Below are 13762 nucleotides of genomic sequence, written 5' to 3' on the forward strand. Positions count from 1 at the left end.
AAGAAGAGCCAGGACCATCTAACAAAACAAAAAAAAGAGCTAAACCATTTAACCGAATAATTGAAATAGGCTGGATCCACACTGAAAACAAAATAACAAAGCAGGTCAGAGCAAAACAAGGAGGAGGGACAAGAAAGGTTAACATAAGCAACCAGGCAGGATTTAATGACATTTTAGAACAAGGAAAATCCTTGTTTTTTCCACAGGGGAAATCTAACAAAGGCGCTGAGACTGATTTCGATTTTGATGTTTGGGATTTTAAACAAAATCCCCTACCTCATGAAATGTCTGTAGAAGACATATACAATACTGTGAAGCTACCAATTCTGAGGTTTTATTTGGCAACCCAACCCAAAACAGTGATTGTGGATGATGATGATGTTGATGATTATACACCTTTTGAGGGAGATGAAGAGCACCCAGAAGCTGTTAATAACCCACAAAAACTGTTACCAGAGATGCAGCCAGAGGTCTATATTTTTTCAGAGGATATGAGCACAGGGTTAGCCTATGCAGAAAATAGTACAGATTTTGCAACATTTCATGTTGATAGTTCAGTGGCTATACCTCTGGATACTTCAGATTATGCTCAGAGTATTTCTGTTTTGAATGCTACCAACTCTAACCCAGAGATTACATTTGGCCCAGACCCAACTAACAGTGAGGCTTCTCTCAGTGATACGCTCATTCACCAGCCTGATGGTACGCTCCCACCCAGTCCACAAAGCATCATACCAGAGGTGACTTTGATGTTACACCATGCAAACAGGTTCAGTGAAATGATAGGGGCTTTTTCAGATGATGACATACTACGCAAAACTATTAAAGTTAAGCGTTTTCTTCCAGAGAACAGACTGGAGAAGGGTAGTGGTTCAGGTTTACTCAAAGATGTCTACACTAGCTTCTGGGGAGAGTTTTATGAAAGGTGTACTCTGGGAAGCACCTATAAACTGCCTTTTCTTAGACATGATTTTACTGAAGTAACTTGGAAGGCTATTGGTAGGATCTTTGTTAAAGGATTTCAAGATTGTGGGTACCTGCCTCTTAAACTTGCCCTTCCGTTTCTAGAGGAAATGCTTTTTGGGAAGATTTACAGTGACCTAATCAAAAGTTTTCTCCAGCTTTTCAGCTCCCATGAGAAAAATGTTATCAGCAAGGCTCTTGTTAACCTTGATTCTGTCAATGCTGATGAGATCACAGACCTGCTACTAACTATGAATGCCGCAGAAAAATCTGTTCTGAAACCCTTCCTGAAATATTGCTTGAGCTAGCACACAAAGAAATAATCCAAAAGCCAATATTTGTTATTGACTGCTGGCAGGGGATTGCACAGCCACATATGCTACTCAACCCTGAAGAACTGACAAAAATGTACAGTGAGCGGAAACCTAATACAAAAACAGTAGCTGAAAAGTTACACTTTCCTGATACAATGACACCAAATGAAGCAGAGGTGGCATGGTACTTGAAAAAATATGTCAAAGAACTTAGTGAAGAGAGAGTCGAGGAATTTCTGAGGTTCTGTACAGGGTCAGATTTGCTGGTATCTGGTTTTATCACAGTCGAATTTGTTGTTCAGACAGCATTTACTCGTAGACCAATTGGGCGTACCTGTGCATCACTTTTGCATTTGCCAGACAGCTATGATAACTCCCCAGACTTCCGCAGTGAGTTTAACGCAATCCTTGACAGTAATATCTGGATAATGGATATTGTTTAGACATGAGTATGGCACTGTTTCAGTTTTCTTTGTCCTGTTTTTTTATGACAAAGTAAATGTTTATTTACTATGAATGAACATTGTTTCATTTTTCACATTTTATTTTTTTGACAAATATGCTACTGTTACGGTTCATGTTTCAAACCAAGTGTCTTTACATTGCCTCTGGTAGGCACATTTGCAACTTTTGAATGTTACACATTTTACAGAAAAGCAGTTTTATGCACTTTTTGAATGTTCAATAACAATAATTAAGCAATAAATACAATGTTCAAATAAAACATTCTGCTAAGTTTTTTTCTCCTTCAAATACAAACAACTTTAGCATAACACCTCTCAGTAGAGGTGGTGAGTTCAACAGTTCAAATATAGTTAAGTAGTTCATTTCTTAAATGTATGTATAGTTCCGCAGCTGTGGAGCCATTTACTGGAGCACTCCATCCATTTTCATCCATGAGGACAGTGCAGAGTTCAAAGACAGTTGGATCACAGGGGTACTGCCCTTTAGGTGTGCACTCTTCTTTGCATATTGCTATTTCTTCTGGTATGACTGGCTGCAACTTGTCCTCACCTCCATGAAGTTGTGGCATGGTGTACATGAGAACTGGTCTTTCTCCAAGCATCCCAAAGCCACGTCTCGTCATTATGCGGTGTGAGTTCCAGGTTCTGACCACACCATCTATTTCGCGCTATAATACGATAAATAGATATGTTTAACTGGATATAATAACAGGGTGTCAAATGTATCAAGCAGTTTTACACTTAAAATGTAGACCAACTTTAATGTAGCCAGTATTAGAGTAGCCTACTTTTATAGCCTACCTATAGCCTACCTATTGCTATTACTGATGTCAGCAATAGCGATAGGAGTTTCATTTTTTGGCATACTTTGGCGTGAATGTGCGCTCCCAAAAACTCGCGCATAGAGGATAAAAACCACATCCACATTTCCACAGACGCACGACACAGCGACTGCCCCTTCTTAGCCCACAAAACGGACCATTAGGCCTCACAAAAAGATTGCCAACAGAAGCAATATGATCAATAAGTAACTAATAGCTCATACGCCAACGTGCTATAGTCTAATTTTCCAGGGAAGTAATGAGTGTCTAAAGCTATGCAACACTGAAAATAGATTACCTGTATAATGTTGAGGAAACAGAATTGTGCCAAGTTTTTGTCCAGGAAATCACCGGTGAAATGTCCATGTTCCTTTAGAGTTTGAAAGATGTTCATCCAAAACTGGATGCATTGTTTACGCAGGACTCCCCACCAAGACTCTATTCGTTGATTGGCGGTGCTGCATCCATAGATGAAGCTTTGATCTCCAGCAAATGTGTCGGTGTGGTTTCTGCGAAAGAACCGATGCATGTCTCGGGCATGTGAATTCTCTGTACCTGGATCCGCCTGGAGCCTTTGCGGACACCCCCCAACTCGAGTGACTGTGTTGATATATTAATCTGCAATTATTTTCAGATCGCTGTTAGTAATGTATGCCTCCATCCACATAATGTGTCGACTAAAGCCATCAATATAGCCATTTATGCAGATGCCATACGGCTTCAGTTTATCATATGAATCCAAATGCCACAATGCGTTTGGCCCCCTTACGCTGTACTGTCTTCGCCGAAGACGCCACCTTCTTCGCAACTCTACCCCATTTGGATCCAATATTTTCAGTAAAATTCTAATCATTTCTTGAGAAACAACAAATCCTCTTTGTATAGCTCTATGGTGTAACCACCGATACCCCTGCAACCGACCACTTCCAGCCAGTTCCTCTTCTACAAAAGTAGCAATTTCTTCCAAATCTGTATGGTTCCTCTGACGAAACAAACTCAAACGCTTGCAGTGTCGCTTCAAAGTACTTAGACTTGTAAGAAATGTTCGTTTCTGATGCAAGCGTCAAAGAGGACTAAGAGACTGAAATATAAGTCAGAAGGGTTTAATGAGTTCATCACAGGTAAAGTTAACAATGAAGCACCGGACTCTCAGGAAAGGATAGGAAGAGAGTCCTGAGATGTTTGTGTTTCCAGCTTTTATAGACCTCCCAGTGTGTGAGGCGGGTCTTCCTCTCGGCAACATGTGGTTACACATTAAAAACCTTTTGGCAAAATCCCACAACGTGTGTTTTTAAGTCAATCAATCTCATTGTTTTATGACTCTCTCAGGGTGGGGGTCTCCCAGTCCTTGGTGAACAGGGCTACAGATAAGAAGTGGCCCTGATCATAGGTGTTATCTTCTTGGCCCCAGTGCTCGCAGATTGCTTTATGATCCTCTCAGGGTGGGGGTCTTTGGTGAGTAGGGCTACAGGCATCTGGGGTAGTATTACATTGTTAAAAAATACCTTACAATTCCCCCTTTTCACACCATGCTACATGGTGTGAACCAAATTATGAAAAATAAAAATATTTACAACAAGTAACAATAATGGAAGAAATTAAAAATTTAAGCAAGTATAATACTACGGATAATAACAAAAGCATACACATTCATGAGTAGAATAAATGAAAATAATTTTGCTAAATTAAAGTACGTGGATTTATGGGTACAAAATCTAAAAACCCATTTATTATAGTATTGACATTTTTTCACCTTCTGACTTAAATGGGAAAAGACATTTTGTGGCCCCGCTCCCGGCAACCGTCCGAAGACACCACATATACCCACAGTACTGTACATGATTATGCTATTATTAAACCAACCCAAAATCAAAAACATGAATTTCCCAAAACAACATTATATAGTATGTTTATACTGAATGTCCTCAGTCTCAGAGTCAGAAATAACTGTGATGTACATAGGAGGAGGGGTGTTAGAAGAAATAGGAAGTAGTGCCATTTGTTTTGCAGCAGTAACTTCTTTAGAAAAAGCTGTAGTCACACACCTTTCAACCATAGTTCGAGCAAAAGGGATGAAACAACAGCCACAGACCATCAGTATGGTTAGAATCATGCTAAGAGAAGTGAAAAGCGAGAGAAATAAAGTTTTCCATTTTCTGAAGGTATCAGAAAACCAATCACCTATTACATCATTAATTCCAGAGGCAGTAAGCATCTGGTCTGAGTGATCTTTCATTTTATCTAAAAGTTCTTGGAGAGGCCCAACAGGGCCAGTGTTATTGGGTATGATTGTACAACACTGGTCACCAAAGAGTGAACATACACCTTGTTTTTCAGCTAAAAGCATGTCTAGAGCAATACGATTTTGGTAGGTCATTAACGTATTAGGATGTAGTTCTTCTTGTAATAGGAGTAAAGCAGCTCTAGTTAGATTGGCCTGATACATAACATTGTAATGAATATAATTAATTCTATCTACATTTTTATTAAGGGTACACCACCAACAAAGAATAGATTTGAAACCTGCAGCAACTTGGTTAGCAATCTTATAGTTAATAGAACATTCTCTAAATGATAACACCTTTTTTCACACAATCCACTTTTGAAAACTAAAATTAAATTTGTAATATCCCCCCTTTGACACATTTATATATCTATATATACATGTGTCAATTATGGATTCGTTGTCTTCTGCTGCAAGAGAACAGTCAAATTACTGTTGCTGAAATAAACATTTTGTGAAGCCCAAAACTGTTATTGGTTAGTTGTTAGTGTTGTTATTGTGTGATTATTTCATAGGAACATACAAAGGGAAGAAAATAGAAATTATGCAGCATCCGCATTACAATTAATGTAGTATCTCTTTGAGAGTACTCATACAATGCCACAGTCATAATTAAGAAGAATCAAGTTTGGCCAAATCAGTTGTAATTTGTTTCAGAGTGCGTTCAGGAAGTTGGGCTCTGACGCAATGAGTAATGTGAATCCAGTGGCTCACTTTGCTTTTTTGGGCTTTGTCAATTTTTTCGATTCTAATAGCCCTTGAGCGACTGTTAAGTACCTTGTAAGGACCTACAAATTTGGGTTCAGTCCAATTAGGTTTAATACTTTTCACCAGTACCCAATCACCAGGTTTGATTGGGTCTTCCAAAGTTGACTCAGAGGAGTTCTCCAGGTTCAGGATCTGTTGGGAGAGAACTAAACTTAAATTAGTTAATGCTTTGTAATAGTCAGAGATTTCATGGTCTTGGTCATTTCTAGGTACACACACATCAGGTTGGAGAGGAGTGTCCATCCTTCTCCCAGTTAAGATCTCATGTGGAGAGAGATTGAGATGTTTATGTGGTGTGGATCACATTGCCATCAGTGCTAATGGCAAGGCATCCAGCCACGTCATTTTGGTGGAGTTCATGATTTTAGCTATATAGCTTTTCAATGTGCGATTTGCTCTTTCAATGTGCGATTTTCTCTTTCAACCTTTCAAACATTTTTGTTAGAAAAGTGTGTGCCATTATCAGATCTGATGGTACGGGGAAACCCATACCTAGGAACAAATTCTCTTGTCAGCCACTTAATGACTGAATTAGCTGTCTCTCTCCTTACTGGGGTAACTTCGACCCATCTTGAGAAAGAGTTAGGTGCAACTAAACGTCCGTCATGATAGCGCCAAAGTCCTTTTTCGTCCTTCTTCGCACCCTTGTCAGTCGAAACACTATGTTCATACGGTCCTGCGTGAGTCTGTAAGTCAATAATATCCTGCTCTGTCAACTTCACTGAATCTTTCTCTTCATCCATCTGCACACACATATACTTTTTACTTGGAGGTCCCTTATAACCTGCTGCCTTTTTTGCTGCTGCATCTGCTGCTTCATTCCCTCTAGCTATAAGTGTTGTTCTCTCTGCATGGCCCTTGCATTTTAATACAGCTACTTCAGATAGGAATTTAACAGCTTCTATCAATTCAGTCATTTCTTTGGGATGTTTAATAGGTTGTCCAGTGCTGGTTATGAATCCCTTACGCATCCAATGAGGGGCATCAATGTGTATTGCATGTGTTACATAAGCAGAATCAGAATATATATTTGCTGTTTGATCTTTAGCAATGCTCTGGTTAAAGCTATGACTTCTGCTAATTGTGCTGAAGCCCCTGGCATAAGTATCTCTTTAGCGTCCATGATTTCAAACTTAAAAATGATAACATGTCTTTTACTAATTTAGGTTTAGGGTGGTGGAGTATGGTAGATCGATGTTGGTTTGAAACTGAGGAAGATGAGCCTGAAATTGATCTCCCAAGAAATACAACCCTTCGTCTTCCAAATTGTAATTTTGATTTACTAACTTTATACCCCTTCTCAGCCAATCGTAAAAGAGTGGAGTGGGTTGCGGTGAGAATGTCCTGTTCATTAGAGGAGGCTATGAGGATGTCATCTACATATTGTATAAGAACTGTACCACTTGGAAGCAAAAGGTCAGTAAGGTCTCTTTTCAAAGCCTGATTAAAATACCCCGGAGAGTGCACAAAACTTTGTGGTGCACGTGTATAAGTATACTGTTTCCAAACTTTTGTTTCTAATTTTGTTAACTGTGGCTATTCTGAATATCGTTTCAAATATGTTGCATATGCATTATGTAGAAGCCCCAGTGCAACAGCTCTGATGTACAATGAAAAGAAATAGCCTAAATAATGTTATATTGGTAAATGATTATTTTCAGGAATGGAGCAAAACTGTTTCAAATAAATGAATACACTTCTAAATTTTGTAATTGGGTTAAAAACAAAATATTTGACTGAGTGGATCCGAGAACAGGCTCCAGTCATGAGTGCCCAGGCAAACACAGCCCAAATGCAGCAGCAGAGACAGTTTTATGGTGCTTTTAGAGGAGCAGCAGAGCACTTGAAGCTTTTATTTATTTATTTATTAGTTTATTTGAATAGGGACAATGCACATTAATCGACATTTCTGTAAATGCGCCAGTATTAGCTATACAGCTAGTTTCCAACTGCAGTCCCTATGGCAAGATGTAAAATGCCACCACACATAAAATACAAGATTATAAAAAGTTAGTTTGGTAATTAGTAAAATGTTTTAAAAGTTAGTACAGGTAAGTAGGCAATTAGTAAAACACTGTGACACAGACAGACAAAATCTACAGACAACACAGAACAGATGAGGCTGGCAGGCAGCACATGGCAGCACAATTTCACATTTGATGATCACAGGCTTGATTCAGAAGTAACCATTTTTTCACCATGATTTTAAAAGTCCTGAGTGACTCCACGCTTCTGATGTGAGGCGGGACAGTGTTCCAAAACTGTACCACTCGAACTGAGAAAGCAGATTGGCTAAATGAGCTTTTTCTCAGAGGCACAACTAGATTGTTTGAGGCAGCAGTTCTGGTGTTTCTACCACTCTGTGTAAAAAATTTAGAGAGTGGAGGAGGAGCAAGGCCATGAAGAATTTTGAAGACCAAGTTAGCATCCTGAAATTTTACTAGATTGTCCCAATTTAAAAGTGTATGTTTGCTCAAGACTTTACAATGGTGATGGCAAAAAGGTTTCATATCCAGGACTTTGAGAGCCTGTTTATAGGCTGACTGGATTGGTTTCATTGTTGTCTTGCAGCCCTGAGACCAGGAGGTGACACAGTAGGTCAGGTGAGGCATTATCATTGCATTAAAAAATAAATTTGCAGCTTCTTGGTTTAAATTATGCCTGATATGTCTAAAATTTGCTATATTTAGTTTCACTGTTTGGGTGGCCTTCTTTACATGTTGTTTAAAAGTAAGATTTGAATCTAACACAACACCCAAATATTTATATTGTGTCACGATACTTATTTTCTTACCCGCAACAACAACATCAGGATTTGGGGAAGTTGATGGTCTTTTTGTAAAAAACATGCATTCAGTTTTTTTTACATTGAGATGAAGACATGATCCAGTCAGCCAATTTGAAATATGGGCCATAGACTCAGACAGTTTTTTAGCAGTTTCATCTTTGTTTTTTCCATGTACATAGATCACAGTGTCGTCTGCATACATTTGTACCTCACATCCAGTGCACACTGTTGGCAAATCATTGATGTAAAGACTGAACAGAATTGGTCCTAGGATAGATCCCTGGGGGACTCCAACATTGTATGCCAGATGAGATGACAGTGTGTTATTAACTAGTAAGTAAGTAAGATTTGACCCAATTTACAGCATCTGGTGAGAAATTAAATTGTGCTAATTTTGAGATGAGAATTCTGTGATTAATTGTGTCAAATGCCTTTTTCAAGTCAAGGAAAATGGCACCGACCACACCCCCTTTGTCCATTTTAGATTTTACACTTTCAATGAGAAAACAGGTAGCTGTGTCGGTGGAATGATTGGTTCTAAAGCCAAACTGCAAGGGGTGCAGTCTGTATGGTGAGTTATTGAGGTGGCACAGAAGTTGGTCTGCGACACACCTCTCAGCTATTTTTGATACCACGGGCAAAATGCTGATAGGTCTGAAATTTGTGACCTCATTCGCATTTCCCGACTTGAAAATTGGTGTAACAATGGCTGGCTTCCACATCATTGGGCACAAGGATTGTCTGAAAGAAAGATTAATCAATTTGGTAATGGGATCTGTAAGAGACTCTTTGTGTGTTTTAAACAAGGTAGAGTCCAGCCCATAAACATCTTTTGAATTGGAATTCTTCAGTGCACTTATAATTTTATATACAGTTGGTTGGGAGACTTCATTTAAGGAGAACACAGGTTGAGATGTATTCAATTCTATAGCCTTACCCAAGCTTATAGGGGGACTACTTTGAGTCAACATGTCAACAGATTCTACAAAATATTTATTAAAAGCAGTTGCAACTTGCAATGGGTCTTCTGTTAAACATCCTTCTATATGTAGCTGAAATTTATGCGCACCACAAATCTGCCCTTAGCTTTCCACCGTTTCCACGGAGATCGGACGTAAGCGAAGCGTGCATCCATGCACACTTCACGCACTTCTATATCCCATCATGCACCGCGGCTACGCAAAAAAGAGACGGAGACGAAAATGGAGAGCGCACAGGACTACACGGCCGTGTCCAAATTCGCCAAATGCACCCTTTGAAGGGACCCTTCCAAGTGCTCTTCAAAGTGCAGTTTTAAGGTTCCGGTGGAGAATCTGCCCTCCTCAGTGTAGACGCCATCTTGCTGAAATGGGACAGCCCTACACCACGGACCGCACTTCCACCGCTGTCTTTGAACGTACGTTACGTAGCGTACGTTACGCCTACAAAAGGTGACAGCAGGTGATTAATCAGCTATACGCCGTTGGATGTGTGAGCATCGCTGCAAAATGGACAGAACATTAATGACGTGTTTATTTTTCATTCTTCATAATTTAATTGAAGAAGACTTAAGGCGTCGTCGTCGCAGACGTTCAGTTCTTTTTAGATTGAATGAAGTAAGTAATTCATCTATTCTGTGGAATATCAGTAGGTAAATGTAAGGTTCCACGTGATTGTTTTCCCATTTGTAGCAACTTCATAATTTTAACCAAATATACATTCTCAATACGCTATAACAGAGACAGAGGTAACCAATCTAATTTTTACATTCATAGTTTATAAACCAGAGTTTAGAAACCAACACTTATTAGTTGTACAAAGTGGGATCTTGTGTATTTTAATGGTCCAGTATTTGGGGCAGGTATGATTTATTCCATGGCTAAATCACTGTAATACCAGTAGAAGGCGCTGTTTACCTTGTATGCTGCGCCAGTTAATTTCATGTTATTATTGTAATTACTGCAATAATAACTTGTAATGATAATAATGTATTATTAGTATTCTTATTGCAGGGAATTCTTAGTATTCTTATTGCAGGGAATAACTGCACATACCTTTAGTGAATGTAACTGTTTCTTTCCCCAAAAGAATGTACTGCAGAGTTAACCTGAGTGTGCCAGTGCTGGAAAGGTTCTTTAATCATGAAGACACACGGCCTGACTTTCGGCTGAGCAGGGAATCCTTGGCAGTGCTAATGCGCCTTCTGGAGCTGGACCGACGGCACGGATGGGGTGCTGAGCTTGAGGTGTTGGTCTTCCTCTTCTGGCTGGCAAGTGGAACATCATACCGGGTGGTCTCCCGAGTGTTTGGGATACCACGCTCCACTGTCCACTGCATCGTCCACAGGGTCACTGGGGAGGTGGTGGCCCTGCGTCACAAAGTCATCCACCTCCCTACCAATGATGACTTTGAGGCAGTGACCCTTGGGTTTGCACGGTTGGCGAGGCACAGGGCCTTTAGAAGAGCAGCTGGGGCAATAGATGGCTGCCATGTAAGAATCAGGCCACCCAGTGGCCCTGATGGTCAGTGCTACCGAAACAGGAAACTGTTTCCTAGTATCATCCTACAGGCTGTCTGTGACCATCAGGGCCACTTCATAGACACCTACGTGGGGTGGCCTGGTTCTGTCCATGATGCAAGAGTGCTTCGATACAGTCCTCTGTACCAGAGAGGACTGTATCCTCCTCCAGGATACTTCATCCTCGCAGATGGAGGGTACCCCTGTCTCCAGCGTCCACTCCCCCTCATCACTCCCTACAAGAGGCCTGTGCAAGGTGTGGGAGCCCAGCGCTTCAACTGTCATCATTCCAAAGCACGTTCAATTATTGAGCGTGCCTTTGGAATGATGAAAACAAGATTCAGGGCCATCTTTTTTCATGCGCTGGAGGTCCACCACACCTTTGCACCACATGTAAGTGAAATGTTAAATATCATGAAATATGTGATTATGAAAGACTAAATCATATTTTGTTGTTATAGGTCATCACTGCCTGTGCCGTCCTCCACAACATCTGCCTTGGGGCAGGAGACACTGTGGCCCTGGAGGACGAGCCACAAGAGAATGTAGTGGAAGATGAGGGGGGCAATGAAGTGGAGGCCGTCGCTGGAGCACAGTGGCGGGACCAGCTGTCTGCTGAGGTCTCTGCCCTGGAGGAGGTTCCCATGGAGCACGATTACATCTAGGTATTTACATAATACCAAGTTATATACATTGTTATTGGAAGTGTTTCAGGGGGGATTCCCTGTAAGCACTGTAACTCTAAATAGGTGTGATGTAACATGAGAGTGCTATCAATATTCTTTCTGATTCCTTTTAAGTGACATGCCAGTCATCTATGGCCCCAGCGAGCCCTGCAAGCCCAGCCCATGAACGATGCGGTGGACAGTGGAGCAGCACCCGGTGTGAGAGCCCCACGTACCAGCCAGAAGATGAAGACCTCAATCTCAGCACTCTGAAGTTGGTCCAGGCAGAGAAGGTTGATTAGCACTGCCAAGGTCCCTGGAAGTGTGTCTTCATGATTAAAACCTGGCACTGGCACACTCAGGTTTATTCATTTGCAGTTTACTTTAGTCTTTGAAGTTCTTATGTTAATAAATTGTAAATACTACTTTATTTTCCTTGTATGTAAGATGAATGTAAATATTTGTAAAGGAAAAATCATAAATGCTTCAAAATCAAACTTTATTGTTTATCTATTAATTTTTCTAGCAAACCAAACAACTTATCGTAACGCTCCCTCCTCTCCTCTGCATCTCTTTCATAATGCTCCCTCTGCATTTGCAAATCCTCCCTGTATAATCTAACAAGGTCACTCTCCCGCTTTCTTTTCCTTCCTTGACCTCTTCTTTGTGGTGGCTCATCCTCCTCCTCCTGCTGCTGTTGCTGCTGCTGCTCCTGCTCCACCTCCTCGTCCTCCTCTTCCTCCTCCAGTGGCTGCGGCTGTGGCTGCGGCTGTGGCTGCGGCTGTGGCTGCGGCGGCCAGGCACTACTTGGCCCTGGTGTGTCCTCAGGGATAGAGGCGATGAGGACAGGGGGGTTGATGGAGGCCCTCTGCCCCAACACCTCATCCATGAGGACAAACCTGGGCCAAGTTTCCGCAGTGGCCTTCCCTGCCACACCCTCTCCACTTTTTGGATACTTGAGGTCCTTTGACAGAATAAATATTAATACAAGACATGTGAAAACAAGATTAACACAATGGTTTATAAGTACAAATGAAAACAGTACACAGTCAGATCATGTACATACTTTATATTTCTTTTGTAGGTTTTCCCACTTCTTTTTTGCCTGAAGGGGAGTGACCTTCCCCTCCAGGCCCATCTTCTGCAGTACTGTTCTGAGTGACACAGAAAAACATTCACAATTTACCCAATTATAAAACAGCAGCATATAATACATTGACAATCAGAATGTTCTACAACACTGTTACACATTTCCTACAGTTATTGGAAACATTTGTTCAGTTACTATGCAGCACATTCTATCATTCCATTTATGTAGTTCATTATGTGTTTTTTTAAGATATTTTTGAGTCTTCTTTGGTAAAGAAGGTAGTTTTGATGATGATCAAATGAATAATTCCCACGTTTTTGTGAGCAACAACAGGTACGTTAAGTTCTCCACTCAGATAAGCATCTTCAGGGCCATCAGTGAGCCTCTTCTGTACTTCTGCTCACAGAAGTACAGGCTGTGGATAAGACGGGAATGAAATAGGGAAATCCATCTTAAGTCATTGCTATCCACGTATGTACAAATGTAAAGGTATTCATTTCGCAGTAAGGGCAACTTTAATGTATTTCTAGGGTCCTTCTTATATTATCTGGGTATACAGTGTTTTAGCCCTTACTTCCACGCCGCCTGCGCGGAGAATTTCGCCCCACTGAACAGCTGCGCGTGCTCGCCCCTCAGGCGGATTAACTCGCCCGTCCGCTCCTTGCTCCCTAAAGACAAAAGAATATTCTCAAATAAGGAAGAATATTAAACATTACGATTAATACACAAATGTACAAGTGTAAGCGATAATTCACTCATTGTTACAGTTAAATAGCAATTACTGTAAACTCAATTTAACGGAACTTCACTAAGTTGAGTCGCCTCATACAGTTTCATGTAGCTACAGTTTCATGTCGCACTGTTGAACCAGTCCACGTGAACCAGTACTTACATTTAAACGTGTAGTCCTGTGCGCTCTCCATTTTCATCTCCGTCTCTTTTTTGCGTAGCCGCGGTGCATGATGGGATATAGAAGTGCGTGAAGTGTGCATGGATGCACGCTTCGCTTACGTCCGATCTCCGTGGAAACGGTGGAAAGCTAAGGGCAGATTTGTGGTGCGCATTCAGAAGGGTGGGTTGAAATCGGACAGCCCTTGTCGCACCGGAA

General features: G+C 40.9%; 2 protein-coding genes across 2 annotated transcripts in view; both read left to right on the forward strand.

The window, feature by feature from the left end:
- tmem209 (transmembrane protein 209) overlaps positions 1-13762 on the forward strand; it is a 265065-nt gene that overhangs the window by 181682 nt on the left and 69621 nt on the right. The window lies entirely within an intron of this gene.
- LOC117391441 (putative nuclease HARBI1) lies at positions 10471-11564 on the forward strand. Its single transcript, XM_033989255.1, has 2 exons — positions 10471-11292; positions 11361-11564. The coding sequence occupies exons 1-2, from the start codon at positions 10471-10473 to the stop codon at positions 11562-11564; spliced, it is 1026 nt and encodes a 341-aa protein (XP_033845146.1).

The sequence above is a fragment of the Periophthalmus magnuspinnatus genome, chromosome 23 (assembly GCF_009829125.3).
Source record: "Periophthalmus magnuspinnatus isolate fPerMag1 chromosome 23, fPerMag1.2.pri, whole genome shotgun sequence".
Classification (NCBI taxonomy): domain Eukaryota; kingdom Metazoa; phylum Chordata; class Actinopteri; order Gobiiformes; family Gobiidae; genus Periophthalmus; species Periophthalmus magnuspinnatus.

Bases quoted from the DNA above. Each gene is read 5' to 3' on its own strand.
- LOC117391441 (XM_033989255.1), top strand. From the start codon at position 10,471: ATGTACTGCAGAGTTAACCTGAGTGTGCCAGTGCTGGAAAGGTTCTTT. The intron at 11,293-11,360 runs GTAAGTGAAATG...TTGTTGTTATAG, and splicing joins ACCACACCTTTGCACCACAT to GTCATCACTGCCTGTGCCGT.